General features: G+C 48.4%; 1 protein-coding gene across 1 annotated transcript; it reads left to right on the top strand.

Annotated features, from left to right (window-relative positions):
* The first annotated feature begins 355 nt into the window (after positions 1-355).
* Positions 356-7,957, top strand: TMX1 (thioredoxin related transmembrane protein 1). The gene is made up of 8 exons (XM_080593597.1): positions 356-534; positions 615-730; positions 1,428-1,473; positions 1,953-2,081; positions 3,743-3,788; positions 3,871-3,972; positions 4,054-4,123; positions 4,909-7,957. Exons 1-8 carry the CDS (start codon positions 389-391, stop codon positions 5,085-5,087), a joined length of 834 nt encoding a protein of 277 aa, XP_080449723.1. The 5' UTR covers positions 356-388; the 3' UTR covers positions 5,088-7,957.
* Positions 7,958-15,452: the final 7,495 nt, after the last annotated feature.

Raw genomic sequence — 15,452 nt, 5'->3', positions numbered from 1 at the left:
GGACCCTGCGGGAGCAGCCCCATGGGCAAGCAGCAGCACCTCTGGAACATGGCGGGCCCGCCTCACACAGCCCCCCCCAACATGGCGGCGGGCACGAACCCTCCCGCCTCACCCATCCCGCCCAACATGGCGGCGGGCGAGGAACAAGCGCCCCCCATTGGCCAGCCGCAGCGCCCGCGAGCCGTGATTCGACAAACCCTCCCCTCTCCCCCCAACTCGACGCCCTATAGGGCTGTCCCTCGCCTTGATCCCGCCCCCAGACCCTCCCTCCCACACTCGCGGCGGGGAGCGCGCCGGGCGCGTGAGCGGCGGGGGGGAGGGGGCGGGGCGTACGCGATGACGTAGCACGCCGAGCACGCCGCGGAAGGCAGAAGCGCGGCGGCGCAAGATGGCGGCGGTCGGGTCGGGGTGCGCGCTGCTGGCGCTGCTCCTGGCGGCGGGCGGTGCAGCCGCGCTGGGCAGGCCGAGCCCGGTGCGGGTGCTGTCGGACGGCACGTGGAGGGAGCTGCTGCACGGAGAGTGGATGGTGGAGTTGTGAGTCGGGGTTGCCGGGGGGATACTGGGTGGGGGGCTCCGGGAGGGCCCCCGGTGACGGTCCCCGTGTCCCTCCGCAGCTATGCGCCCTGGTGCCCGGCCTGCCAGAGCCTGCAGCCCGAGTGGGAGAAGTTCGCCGAGTGGGGGGAGGACCTGGACGTGAACATCGCCAAGGTGGACGTCACGGAGCAGCCAGGTGCGGTGGGGAGCCTGAGGGGGGGGTGGCTTTGGGGAACGGGGTGGAGGCGGGGGGTGGGTGCTGTCCTGCGGGGGGCAGCTCGGGCACCGGGCCGTCTGGGCTGCCTGGGCACAAAAAGCAACGGGGGGACTTCTGTGGGGGCCGAATTGGAAGGCTTCAAGGAAATGTTTCTTCTCATTTTTTTAAGCACTGTGCAGACTTAAAAGTTCACTTTCAATCTTTCCTATGCTGCTGATAAAAGAGAGTGTGAGCAGCAGGTTTCTCTCAGCTGAAGCTCGCTTCCCTGAACTGCCCTCCCGTTTGTGAGGGATTTGTAAAAACTGCTGTGTCAAAAGTCGGCGCTTTCTCTGAAGTCATGCAAGGGCTTTTGAAATTTGCCTCACTTGGATTGTTTTCTGTGAGCACTGGAGACTGCAGCTCCTTGTGGGCAAAAAAAAGAGAGCATTTTGAAGAGCTGCAGCCCAAATAGTTGAGTGGAGTGGGTATCCCCAGCCATCTCTTTTTCCCATCCCCTGTGGAGTTTTCATGGCCCCTTCCTCTAGAATGTGTGCTGTGCTTTGATACACACAAGTTCATGTGTGATCGCTTAGGAGCAGCTTCTTTTATTTAGGTGTGTACTAACTGTTTTAGTTCCTTTAGTTCTTCCTTTTATACAACAATGCTGTACTTTTCTGAAAATAACTTTTTTTCACAGGGTTAAGTGGGCGATTTGTTATAACAGCTCTTCCTACCATCTATCAGTAAGTATGCAGTGTGACTTTTTGTTTGAAGAGGAAATGACTTTTTTTTATGTTTTTTGGCATAAGCAAATGAGATTTACCATGCTCTTTAAGAACGCGAGTTACTCTACGTGGATACATCCATTGCCTTATCTTCTGTGACCTTGCAGTGCCACCAGTGTTTTCTTCCTTTTTGCCCTCGGGCCATCTTTATTCTATCTTTTCATGGGTGTTCCCGTTTTGAAATCTTTTCTCTGTAGGTTGATAATAATGCTGTTGGGTGGCAGGTGCGTTAGGAAGATTGTTATCTGTGCATGGAATTGTAGCCTGAGCAAACCAGGATATGTACAGAGTAAAGGTTTTTAGAAAACAAGCTGGAGCCAATATCATCTAAAGCAAAGCAAAATGCAAAGAAAAAAGGTGGGGGAGGAAAGATGTTGAGTGAAAACAAACGTTTCAGCTGTCTAAAACAGAGGACTTGTTCTGTTGTTCCTTTACAGCTGTAAAGATGGGGAGTTTCGGAAATACCAGGGCGCAAGAACTAAAACTGACTTCATAAATTTCATCAGTGACCAGGAGTGGAAATCCATTGAACCGGTTTCGTCCTGGTTTGGCCCTTCCTCTTTCCTGTAAGTTTTGGTAGGACTTTTTTTATTATCGTTTGTTGTCAGATATGCCCGCTTCAAGGACGTGGTGTGAGAGACGGAGCATGTACGTGCTTCACCTGGTGCTGCGTGGGGAAGGGCGGGTCGGTACAGGCCCGCAGGTTGTTAACAGCTCGTGCAGCAACTCAGGGCTGGTAACAGGTCTGTGAACAGGATGTGTGGGTGGCTGTGCCGCCTTCATCGCGTGTGGGAGGGTGGTGAGCGCTAGCACTGCGGAAGCTTCCTGAGCAAGGTTTGCTTTAAGGTCTCAGCTAAAAGTTGGACGTATTGTTTTATCAAAATCTGGCAGATCGCTTACGCTTGAGGGTCTTCTTTTGGTTATACAGCAGAATGATAGTTTGCTGAGCTAAATTCTAGAAATCTAGCAATAAAAACTGGAAAACATTGTGGCAGTGCAGTTGTAATATATGGCCTGGCCGTGTAAGTCGGCATACCCGTCGCAAAGTTAAAAGCAGTGCGGAGGGGTGAGGCAAGGATGCTGTAGTCTGGGAAGAAACGTGCTCTTGGGCATATGGAAATGCTTTGAGTTGTCGGTGCATATGCTGCGTGGCGGGGAGAGGGGTGGTTTCAGAGCAGTCAGATAACTGAGTGGTAGAGCGTGTTGGGAATGCTATTGGTTGAGGCAAATGAGGCCAATTGTGTTTTTTCTTCTCATTTGAGAGATGTCAGCTATCACTGCAGTCACTGGCCTGTGCTAACTGCACTGGGGTGTAGGTTTAAGCAGGTTTGGGTATCGTTGGTCCGCTTTATGAAGTGTTACGCTAGGTTGAAATCTTACATTTTGTCTCCTAGTAAGCTCAGCTTCATTATGTTGTCTACTTACAATGCTATTTGAATCTTCAAACCATGTAGTTTTCTTACAGAGTATTATCCCCCCTCCAAGGAACACGTGAAATAGGGTACTCATTTTAGGATCAGCAGGTTTCCTGTTGGAAGTGCCCAGTACAGCTCCTTTGTGCGTGTTGAAGGAGCGTGCAGATCTTTATTCATGGGTGCCTGCTTCCACAGCTCACCCGTTAGCAGCTTACGTTGTCTTTAATGTTTTGATTTCTCCTTTCTTTTACAGGTAGTCCATACTTAAGTTTCACAGTAGCAGGGAAATGTCAGAACCAGCAGAATACCCGTAGCAGATAGCCTGGCCTTTTTTTACTTGTATTTAACACAAAGCTAAACTCAGCTGCCTGAAGATCTTTCAGTTCTCACATAACCTGAGCTTTTGCAACAGGTTCTTTGTTTTAGTAGAATGTCCAGATGATTAATTATCAGTACCTTAAATAGAGTTCCAGCTGGCTTCTCAGAGGCTGTTGGTCCATATATAACTTAGAATATAAACACACGTAATTAAAATTAACATGCCAGAGGGCCAAGTGAAGGCATTGGTAGTCGTCCAGATGTGGAATATCGTGCAGGGTGATGTTGGTTCTAAAGATAGCTTCATGAGAAATGGGTGCTCACTGCAGGAGAAGACAAAACAGGAGATAAAAAAAGTAGTCAAAAGGGAAACCAGGCATGAGCAGAGAATTGTTCAACATGCACCTAAATAGTGACTAGTCAGGCAAACCAGAAGATAACAGACATCTGACTAACGTGGACGCTTTCAGTTACTTTTCTGTGCTTTCTTTCAGGATGAGCAGCATGTCGGCTTTGTTTCAGTTATCAATGTGGATCAGGGTATGTGCTCAGATCTCAACTTCATTTCAATATTTCGGATATTCAGCTATCCTTGAAATGACTCTTCTGTTTTTTGTTCTAGCACTGCCATGGTTATTTAACAGAAAGCGTTGGAATACCAGTTTGGGGCTCGTACGCCATTTTCGCGTTGGCAACTCTGTTCTCAGGCCTGATACTGGGACTCGTAAGTGAACCCCTTGAAGCAGAGCGGCTTGTGTCTGCTGTGGTGTGTCTTTGCTTTAACCTTGGCTTTCTTTGGTTTCAGATGATGGTGTTCTTGGCAGACTGTCTCTGCCCGTCCAAAAAACATAGACCACCGCAGTACCCTTATTCAAGTAAGCCTACCGTTTACTTCAAATTCAATGTTGGGTAAATCTTAATTAATAAAAAAATGCTGCAGAACTTGGGTCTGCAGAAAGGAGATTTAATGGAGAAGTCTTCACACATGACTGATGCTGTGCTTTAACTGCAGTTTTTGCACCTTAGGGTTTATAGTGAAGGATTATATTTGAGGCTAATGCTGAGCTATTGCTTAAAAGCAGTTTTTTAGGTGATAGAAAAAATGTTTTTGCTGCATTTTTATACCTACAAGTTATAAAATTCCATATGTGCAGGGAGATAGAGTAAAAAATTTTGAATCATTGCTTTATCCTCTGGAGCTCTCATTGCTGCTGAGTTGCAGGATTTGTTTCTGTTTTAGGGGCAAAGTGAGGATTAAAAGGGAGTTCTGTGGATAGCGAGTGATTCAGTTTGGGGTTAGTCTCTGGAATCTATCAAGGTAATGTTAAAATAGATGGAAGAAGATCTGAATGCTAGCTTATGTTTTGTGGGAACCTTACTCATTTTTCCCAAACTGGAAGAAGTTTTTGTTACCTTGTCTAGCAGGCTGTAAGCTTTAATACTTGACCTGTGGGTAACTTCAGTAGAATTGTTGCTAGCACGAAGGTAGCAATTTAAGTAACCGATGCTGGAAAGTGCTACCTGGATTAAGTTTGTCCACATTCCGTGCCAGTCTGTGATACTTCTTAAAAAACAACAACAAAAAAAAAAACACCATCAACAAACATTTTGCTTGTTACTGGTATTACTTTCTGTATGCGTGTTTTCTTTTCCCCTCAAGAAAAGCTAGCTCCAGAGTCAGCTCACTTGTTGAAAAAGCTGGATGAAGAACAAGAAGCGGACGAAGAAGATATCTCGGATGATGAGGCAGAGGATAAAGAGGAGTCGAACAGAAACTCGTCACCAAATGCTGTACGACAGCGCCCAGTGAACCCTGCTGTGACGGCGGATAAATCTTAGCATTATTTGCATGCAGGATTAGTGTTCGTGAGTCACCAAATCAAAAGGAGTTAAATGTCAAATCCTTTACCACGAAGAGAAGAGTGACTCCTGTCATGGTAGTGCTGATGCGTTTCACTAATTCAGAATTAAAGTGTCTTCGGTACCAGGTACTCAAAACTAAAACTTGCTGTTGCACATGGCTGAAACCTCTGTCTGTGTGCAGAGGAGTACCAAGAAACGACGTGGCTTCTCAGATGACTTGTTCTATAGGGATTTTTTTTAATAGAATGTAAACCGTTGTATTAGGGAACATTAGCAAGAAAAATGCACTAACCTGTTCGCTGTTAAAGCATTCAAGAGGGTTTCTCAGCACAACTCTAGTTGTGCTCTCAAGAAATGCTGAAGGGAAAAGTTCCTTCAGTGTATGGGATGTTTTCCGGGCTTTCTGCGCGACCAACCTGTGCTTTCTGCTACGACAATGAGTGCCACAAAAACCCCAGTCTTCTCCTGAAGAAATAAAGGTTACTGCCTTCATTTAGAGGAACAGAAGCTTCCCTCTGAGCAGAAGGTAGAGCGTGTCATTGCAGTCCTCACGGGTGGAGGTTGCAGGCAGCACTGTGTGTGGTGCAGATAGGTTTCTGGTAAAACAATTACTCGCATCAATTCCCTTTAGAAAAGGCTATAAAGAAGCGTATGAACTTCTGGTTGAAGTAGTTCTGCTCCAGGAAAGTATTACAAGTAGCACTATGAAGTCTTTTCTGTCTCAGTGATAGGGACGGCTTACACGCAGGGTTCTCTGCTCAGGGCAAATCCCATCCATCTGTCCTGCTGTAGGACTCTGCTTGTTTTTAATACATCATTACTAATGGCTGCATAACCAAATTCTACTGCAAATCCAATCGGGCTGTACCTGGTCTGAAGCTGAACTGACTGCTTAATTTTTTTCTTCGGAAACGCATCTTTTCTGTTTTCACAAAACCATCTTGAGACAATATACCCTAGTTCTTTTAAAACAAAAAACCTGTGATCTGCTGTTTCCTGTCTGGTATTTGTTTTCACTCTGTACGGAAATGAATGCACACGAGCGTTGGACTAGTGTTACCTTGCATCTCTTGAAAAAGATTTTCCATGTTCTTTCAGTTAATTTCCAAAGTATTTGCAAGGGAAGGGTTAGTCTTATGCTGAGCATGCTTGGGGTTTTGACAGGCTTGTTCTTGTCGGCGTGTTTTTGTTGTTGTTTTTTTTAATTTTTAATTATTCATCTGAGTGGGCTTGCAGGAGTGGCAGTTGATAAATCTGTGTCAGTAACGAACTTGGTTGTGATTAAGACCACAAACAGAAGTTCTCTTGAAAATGTTTTCACTGGCAGCATGGCTGTTTAAAGCCAGGCTCTCTTTGTGGTTATTAAGAAGACAGACCATGAAACAAAGAGCTAGTAATGAATTTTGTGGGATAGGAAAGAAACATTAGGGGGAAAAAGAGATTCAAAACTCTTGCAGGTGAATGAGTTTACCTAAAGCTGTTAAAAAATACTTTTGTTTTTGTCAGTTCTAAACGCTTTGTCAGTTGCATTTTAAGTACATCTGACAGGTTATAACTCGGCGTGCGTGTTGTGAATGGAAAGAAGTGATTCAGCAGTCCAAATAGCTGAGTGAATCTTCCAACAAGTTCTTAGATGAGTAAGAATGAGTTGTTATATAAGATCCTGGAACTTCCTCCTTTGATTTTTTTTTTTCCCCTCCACTTTTTCTGAACATTGGTGCTCTAGAATGACTTTACGCAAGCGCTGGGTTACGTGTTGACAAGATACAACTGCAATGCTTGAAAGGATCATTTTGGTTAAAATCCAAGTGTTCTTGCCATTAAGTATCAAAACCTTTCCTGGTGTTGGAACAAAGACGTGCGTGTGCCGTAAATGCAATTAAGGCGTTGGTCTTGTAGGATTGCCTTAAATTCTCTAAACGCTTAGTGCTAGCCTTTGTAACTAGGAAAATTAAGCAATAAATCTATGATGTACTGCGGAGGAGTAGTAGCACTTTGATAAATGGTGTATTTAATTGGTTTGGGGAGGGCTTGAGAAGATGGGACACAAATGCTGTATGGTCTTGTTAGAAAAAAAATGGGTGAATTGCTTTAAAAAGTTGAACTCTATGGGCTAACTTCAGTGAATATATTTAAATGTAGCTGTTAAAAATGCAGAATTTTTTTAGGGTTTTCTGATTTTTCAGTTACTTTATAACTGGCTGTGCAATACAGAAAGTATGTACTGGTAACTTTTGTCTAATGCTTAAGTTCAAAAGAACAAATCCAACCTTTTTTTCTTGCTCTCGTCTTAGACTCCTGGTTTAACAAGAACTTCTAGCACTAACCTTGCCTTTGCCTTCTGCACTCCTACCTTTTTGTACTGCCTCCCTGCCTTAGGCAACTGATTGAATTCCAAAACTGCCTCTTACTCATACGTGTTCTGAGCTGCTGGAATCCAGCCTCCGATGCAGACCTGTGCTTGTGATCGTTGTAACTTACGCAAGTACTGTGGTGATGATCCGTAGGCAGCCTGTGTTTGCTGATCTCTGTAAATCTCACTGTTCATATTTTGAATAGTGTTATGATTTTGTCCTGTGAATATTTTCTTTTTTTTTCCATCTGTATTCAAACGACGTTTACTGAAGAAGAGCAAAGGTTGCCGTGTAATAAATGTGCATAAGAGCCTGTCCTTTGTGTGTGCTGATGATGCTTGAATATTGGTTTTATAAAAGTCAGACTCTGTCCGTATCTTTGCCTTGACCAAGCACATCCAGTGTAATTCAGGAAGGAATGAATTAACTGTAATGGTATTTTTTTTAATGTTTCGGAGATTCTTCAAGTAAAAAATAACCATGAGCTTTGGATTCCTGTGTTCAGTGTTGTGTTTTTTTCCCTTTTTTTAGGACAGTGTCTGTCTGTATAGCAGAGGAGCAAAACTGCAGCTGTTTCCATGGAAAAAATTGCTGTTACGCTCTAGCAAATGAGCCATGTGTGATAAATCTCTTTTGAAAAGACAAGTCTGAAGAATTCTTTGGACTAAAGCTGCACTGAGCTACTTGTGGTCTTTAGCTGAGGCTGGCTTGGGTTTCTCATGGTAGTCTGAGTCATTTTGGTTAGATGATTTTTACGGTTTGGGAAGGAGCTTTCATGCATACCAGGCTTAGACAGTGATGGTTGAGGAGGGGGAAAAAGAAAGTGTTCTTGTGTTGCAAAAAGAATGTAGGCTAGAGTTGGCAAATGCTGTTTAAAATTCATCCCTCTGTAACTTCTTTTGCATTTGCCTAAAATCACATTGCGTATGCATGCAAATCACTTCAGCTACGGCCCGCTTCCTCCCCTCTCCCACCTACGCGCTACATCAAATACTACCAGCTGAAGCGGCCAGCGTCGGTACGATTATGTTAGGCTGGGAAGCTTAAACTGGAGCTGTCTCTGAAAGGAAGGAGATGCCTGGGGGCAAGCAAATCCAGACAAGGTGTGCTCAAAGCACCGCTGGGTAACAGCTTGACCCAGCGACTGCTGGCTTTTCTCAGTCTGTCTTGCCTGCTCTCGTACTGCTTCGTCCATCTCCTCTTATGGAGTAGGAAGAATGTGGTAGTGCTCTGTGCATGCTCTCTCTGTATGGATTTTTCTGGAAAAAATGCAGAAATATTCTGCAATTCCTCCCCAGCAGGAGCAAGAAACATGCATTGCCTGGGGAATTAGTGGATCCTCATAAAAGCCTGGCTTCCCTACTCTTCCACTCGGTGTATGACGTACAGCAGAGAACAATAACCAGCCCAAAGCAGCTAAAAGTCAAATATGCTTAGCTAATCCCAGCTATTTTAATTATCTTGGAGGGAGACAGAAAAGTAACTGTCTGCTTAGCTGGCAGTTGGTGTTTGCGAGACTGCCATCAGCCATGGGTCTGCTTTCGGAACTGGAAAAGTTTCAGTTGTGATGGGGAAGGAGAACATGCAGCATGCTATGGCATTGTGTCAGTGCTTAGCTGAAACACCAAAATACAATGTCAATTTCGAGACTTCTTTGCTTACAGAGGTGGGGGAGGCTGTCTCCTGAAGCTCTTGTCTCTTGCATCAGCTGAAGTTCTTGGTCGACCCGAAGAGCATCACCTTTGGCTCTTTCTTCCCTGAATTTTATTTCTGGCTAATGCCCTGCAGTCTGCTGTTGGGTCAGTTTTTTTTTAACCTCGCTGAACTTCTTATCTTGCTAAGAAGTTTTAACTTCGGTAACTTTATAGGAGAAGAGATTCTGCCTCAATCTGCCCTTTTTCTTCAGGTTTCTAGGTTTTCTGCCCTTTTTCTTCAGGTTTCTAGGTTTAGCTCTTTAATACTTTCCAGCTAAGTCTTGTTTCTATTGAGCATTGCTTACAGCCTTTTTGTTAGCCGCAAGGCTGGTACAGAAAGCCAGCTCTTAGGTATACAGCTGATCTTTAATAGTCATCTTTAGGCTGGGAAAGGAATAAATGTATTTCCTTTATCTGACGAAGTAGAGTATATGGATTATCCTGTTGTAGAACTTGCATTATTTGACCTTGACTTCCAGCGTGCAAAATCCAGCCCTCCAAAAAGCCCCTAGAGCCCTGTTCCCAGCTAGCGCTGTACCCAGCGAACCGCGATTTGCCGCCTGCTGCTGCCCTGCCGGTAGGTGCCACCTGTGTGCTGTGGGCAGAGAGGAGGTGCCAACAACCGAAGGAATGCGTGGTGTTGGGGTTCCCTGTGGGCCAAATGCGAGGCAGAGCAGAGACCCAGCCTTTCCTGCGCTGGGAACTGATGGTCATCTCTCCGAGAGCCCATTTCATTGCACAGCCGTGGCACGTGTGCCTTGGAGCATCGTGTGCAGGAGCAGCTGCTGGGCTCCGGTAGCTGGTGGATGCCTGTATAAAACTGGTGCCCGTGAAATGGCAAGAGTTTGTAAAATAGCTGTGAATCTGCAGGAAAAAATCGCCAATTAAATCTGCATCTTGCTTCAGAAGGTTCATTTGTAAGTTAAATTGTGACTTCTAAACCGAGAAGTTCCAAAAATGCGAGATGAGAAACCATTAACGCAAGATCATCAGTAAAGATAAAACTTGTTGGCTGTGCTGCACCTTGCAGAGTGTTTCAGCTGTGCTTTGCTGAGCCTGAACCTCAACCCCATTTTTTTCCCCTGTACGACTGATAATTCCTCAGGAAGGATGTCTCCGGGTCCTTGGCACTCGGGGTAGCCGCTCCCTCTGCGTGCTTGCTGTATTAAGACTGTCAGCTGAAGGGGAAAGGGGCATTCAAAGTACAGATTTCTTCTTGGCCTGCGCAAATGGCATCCTCTACCCCTGTAATTTCAGCCACAGGCAAGTCTAGCTGGCGCGTGAGGCACAGCAGTGACAGAGGGCTGTTTGCCCCACTAGCAGCATCACGGGTTCGCTCTGTTTCCAGGCAGCTCGGAGCTGCGGTTAGCACCGTCGCTGTAAATCTCTTCCATCTGACTCCTCGGACTATCTGAGATCTCGTTCGCTGTCAAACCACACTGCGTATTTGTCCTGGAGCAGCAACTTCATCTGTCAAAAAAAAAAAAGAAAAACCTGAGGAGGCCAAGTGCTGTATTTGGACGGCCGAAATTCCATCGGCGTTCTGTCTTGAGTCAACGGGGAGAGGAGAGCCTGGAGCCACCAGAGATGCTGAGGGTGGAGAAACGGGCAGGGTGTAGGCTGAACGTGGTGCTCAGCTACGGCAGCTGTGCTGGTCGAGCCGCTATGGTACAGGGATGAGAGGTGTGAGGGTGTGCGTGGCCTTTTCTGGCTCTCAAGCGCGTGTGACGTTGCCACTCGATGAGAACGAAGGGCTGAGCGAAGCCTTTCCTTGCCGCTGCCCGCTGAGCCCGGCTGATTTCCTCACGTAGGCTACTTCAGCCCCTGAGTCTCCCAGGAAAACGTTACATATTTCCCTTGTCGATTATTCCTTGCCGCTTGCTAACTGCAGAGCCGATTTCTTAGGTGACTGGAAAAGTGTCACCTCCGGAGGTGAGTAACCATGTCCTCCTCCTCCTCTCCCCGTTCCCTGGTGAGATATTCGGGAAGGACACGCAGCATGGCCTTACACTGAGCTCTTTCTTAATTATCATTGTTCAAGCAGGGCTTTGTTAACAAAACTTGAGACGAAGTACTCGGCGTGAAGCAGGCTTTTGGTGCGGGCTCTGCGCACGCCTGGCTGACCAGAAATGGAAATTACATTTTTATGTCCCCCTTAGGCCGGAGCTTGCATCTGTGGCCAAATTTCCCAAAGGCTTTGAGTCGCTGAAGGATCTGCTGTGAGCGGTGGGACTACAACAGGGGCTAATCGATAAAATCCTGCCTAAAGATAAAAGCGAGGTGTTTCCAAAATGTAAAGATAAATAAAAACGAGGTGTTTCCAAAATGTATCTTGCTTGGATTAATTTGTGCGCGGTTTCTGCTGCAGTGTTTTTTTGGATACAGTAGTTCATCGTCAATTTGCTGTGTGTTGCAGACACGATCACCGCATGGTTTCTGAAGGAACCGGACGTTTTGATGTGTGTTTTCAGAGCCCTGGCAGCGAGTGATGTATCCCTTTTCGGATCTGCTGAGCCTACAGCTCGCTGCCAGCCCAGCCGCAGGAGGTGAGCAATGGCCGAAGCCAACCGGGGCCCGACCGAGTAGCAGCGGGGTTTTTGTTGGAGCTTTCCCTATGTTTTCTTAGGCATGAGAGACGGAAAGAAGCAGCCCTGCTGGCCCCTGGGGGGAAAGTTGTTTGTCCTGATGCTTTGCCGGAGTTGTGCAGCGATGACTAAAAGAGCCCAGAGCGCGCCCGCGGTGCCGCAGCGAGACCTCGCTGGGCTGGAGGAGCCGGTCAGCCCGGGGCCGGGTCGGAGGCACCATAAAGAGGCCTTTTTTTAGAAAATGCTGACTAACTCCAGTCCCTCGGCTGGATTTATGTGAGGCACGTGATATCCAGATACGCCTCATTTCTCTTCTGTTCATCCAGGGAACGGCAAACCTGGCCGATGCCTACAGCAGCGGTTTCAGCTCCCGGCGAAATTTGGGAGGGGACCTTGGGGGGAGAGATTCGGCCATGTGTTTGTAGTGCTGAGCGTGTGGAGCTCAAGGGCATCACTTTTTGGGTTTGCCTACCACAATTAGGGACTCGGCCACGAGCCCGTGCTTCTCACCGCTGCTCTATGAAGCTCAAATGCCCCAAAGAGCGATCTGCTCCAATGTGGGTACGTGTATGTACTCAGAGGGCTTTGGAGCATGTCTCACAGTGGTTTACTCTGGCTTTACTCTGGAGAGCTGTGGAAGAAGCTGCCTTGCCAGAAGGAAGGCAAGTGGAAGGAGCCAACTGCCCATGTGGTGACAACCTGGGGACGCTACTTGAAGGTTGCTTGGCCCTGCGTTACCCCCGGAGGAAATGTTTTGTCTACAGAGAGAGCTGAAGTCGTCTCATCGCTTAATAGAGAGCATGAAATGAGCCAACGTGAGCGTTTTTGGCAGTTGTAAGGGAGACGATAGATACGGGTACAGTGCATACCTGTGAGAAGGGGCCAGGCTGTGTCACTGTATGTTACGGGTGGCTGTAATGTCACTTGGTGGCAGAGACCAAAGGAAAGGAAAAAGAAGGTTAAAGCTCAGCGAGAACTTCCTGAACAAAAGGACATTAGGAAATGAATAATTAACGCTGAGCTAGAGGAACCACGGCAGGAAGTAACCTTGCAGCAGTATGGGGACTGGTGGGAGAGAATGGTAGAGAAGGAAAAGGTCCAGCTTGCACCCTGTGCCCCGGATGGATGGATTCATTTCTGGCAGCTGGGATCGTCGCTTGAACTTGCAGCCCTGGGAGGAAGCACAGAGCAGAGTGAAGAGTTAACTCTCCTCTCTCCTTCCTATTCACAGGAGCTGGCTTTCATTCAAGACTTTGGGGTCTTCCAGGAGAAAACAAGGGCCGGAAAGGCCGGGGATGTCCCCAGCAGGGGCAGTGGCCTCACTGGGGGGATCGGTTCTTCCACCACGGTGCCCTCAGGAACAGCCCCACCGCTGCAGCCGTCCCTGAGCCGGCCGGGGCGAGCGGTGCTGCAGGGGCAGCTCGTGCACGGCCACCTGTACCATCAAAAACCTGTGGCTCTTTGGACTTTCCAGCTTCCCCGTGCTCCTCGCTCCTCTTTACGCTGCACGTTGCGCTTGGCCAAGAAGAGCAAGCCGGGGCCAGCAGCGAGGGAGCTCGCGAAGACAGCAGACGGCTGGTGGCAGCAAAGCCGTTCGGGCGCAGGCGATGCTCGGCTGGGAGAGCTGCGGGGCAGGAGCAGCGTCCCGGCTGCTGCGGGGAGAGCCGGGCTGCTCTGGGTTTGCTCCCCGCCGAGCACGGGGCTTTACAGCCGCCCGGAAAAGGCAGGTGGTGAACCACGTCGCTGGCCTGCCCCAGGGCTTGAGGCTGCTGCTGCAGCTGCTGCTGTCTGGATTTTCTGCCCTGTGGACGAGGATAGGAAAAAAAAAAAAGTTATGTCTTTAGGGCAGCAAATGTCAGGTTTTTTTCCCCTCTGCTTGCTGCGATGCCTTAAGGCAGATCAGCCCCAGATCCAGAGGTGGGAACGGGCACTGCCGGAGTACCAAAACCACCCTGCCACGCTGGTGCCAGCCCAGCGGGGGCTGCCCGCTTTGAAAACATAATCCCCACTGCTCAAAACACTGAGAAAATGCAGTCAGTTTGCTGAATAAATTGAATACAGGAACGTTTTGTTACCTGTACAAACCGCGCAGAATAATCCTGCCCCTAAAGAAGAATTTGGGAACATAGCCTTGCTGCTTAAATCCTTAATTTCCAAGTTTTGAGAGAAGATCTGCTCCGTGTTGTGTTTTGCTCGAATTAAACACGTTGATGATCGTTTTGCTTTGATACCCATGTGTAGGTAAGGCAGCATAATGAATTAGTTCAGCATTCGGGTCACGGGGCAGCACAGGCGGTGCTGGTGCTCCCGCTCAGGACCTCTCCAAGGCGCTGCAGGAGGGTCCCCATCCGGGCTGGCTCCCAAATCCTGCCCCCATCCCAGAGCAGGATTTTGCCAGGATCTCCCTGCTTCGGAGATTTCCCCGTCGCGGTGTCGTTAACCCCGCACTGGCCGGCCGCGGGAGCCCTGCCTCCGCTGCAGGTTGTTTTGGCAGCTGCACCTCTTACTCATCGCCCCGTCCCCTCCTTCACTCCGCCACCTCTCCTCGGTCCCGACATGTACTTCCCTCGGTCAGGCCCAGCCCGTGCCTGTTTTTTCTGGCCGGGTTTGCAGAAGTCGTTTATTTACAAACCTCTCCAGAATTGGCCTCTTTCGGCTAAAACCGACGCGGGTGTTGCTTGAAGGAAAGCTGATTTTTGACAGACTCAGCATGAGGAGGAGAGCAGATGGAGACTTTGATGAATTAGATATTGCTAAGTGTTGTCCTCCTGCAGATCAGCTTGGTTTTCCCTATTAGCATAAGAAGCAGGAAAAAGGATTTAATTTCTCTAAACATTTCCCCCTTAATGATCTACCTCTCCAGCTTAGAGATTTATATTGCTGCTTATCAGCAAAGCAGCTGAACGCCTTCCACAGAGAATCAGCAGCAATTTCCAGCTGATTTCTGGCACTTCTCCCTCCCCGGGATGCGCGCTGTGCTTGGGAGAGATGTTGGCTGTCTTTAAATTCTATCTACTTATTTTTTATATGTTTTTTCAGGAGAATTTAACCGAGGGATTTTTTTATTTTATTTATTTTTTTAAAGGCCGGGAGGAGGCACCAGCAAGTCGTAGAAACGCTGGGGGCTGTTTGCCCACCCGTGGCGGCGCTGCCAGCTCTCCTCTCCTGCGCCCGGGTACCCGCAGGAGCTCCTTGCTCTTCCCTCGAGAACATGACGCCCGTTTTCCTCTCCACCACAGCTCAGGGACGCAGCCCTTTGGGCGAGCAGGTGTGCTTTCCGTGGTCGGGTATCCCGAGATGTGTGCTCTGCCTCTTGGTACCCCTGTGCCGGCAGCGCTGTGGGGTCGCCCGGCTCAATTTGGGGACCGTAAGGGGTGCCGGGGGCCGGAGGAAGGCTGCTGTAGGTGCTCAGGGATTTATGTGCTGCGTGGGCAGAGAGGAAGGTGGAGCAGGGGCAGCCCCTGGGGCTCTGCCAGGGCCGCTCGCCGCGTGGAGCTCTGCAGCGTTTCCTTCGGGCTCTTGGCGAAGGGTGGAGGCAGCGCATTTTGGGCGCCGCAGCAAGGGATGCTGAACGCTGGTGTAGGCTCTCTCCAGCCCAAAGGTTTGCAGACATGAGTTGCCTTTCTGCTTCCACCTCTGACCTGCTCACACCTCCTCCTCCCCTGCCAGCCACAGCCCAACGAGATGCTGTTGTGTGGGGGCTGCAAA

This window comes from Anser brachyrhynchus (assembly GCF_964034855.1).
Source record: "Anser brachyrhynchus genome assembly, chromosome: 5".
Taxonomy (NCBI): Eukaryota; Metazoa; Chordata; class Aves; order Anseriformes; family Anatidae; genus Anser; species Anser brachyrhynchus.
Note: the sequence above shows the minus strand (reverse complement) of the source record. Positions and strands in the feature narration are given on the sequence as shown.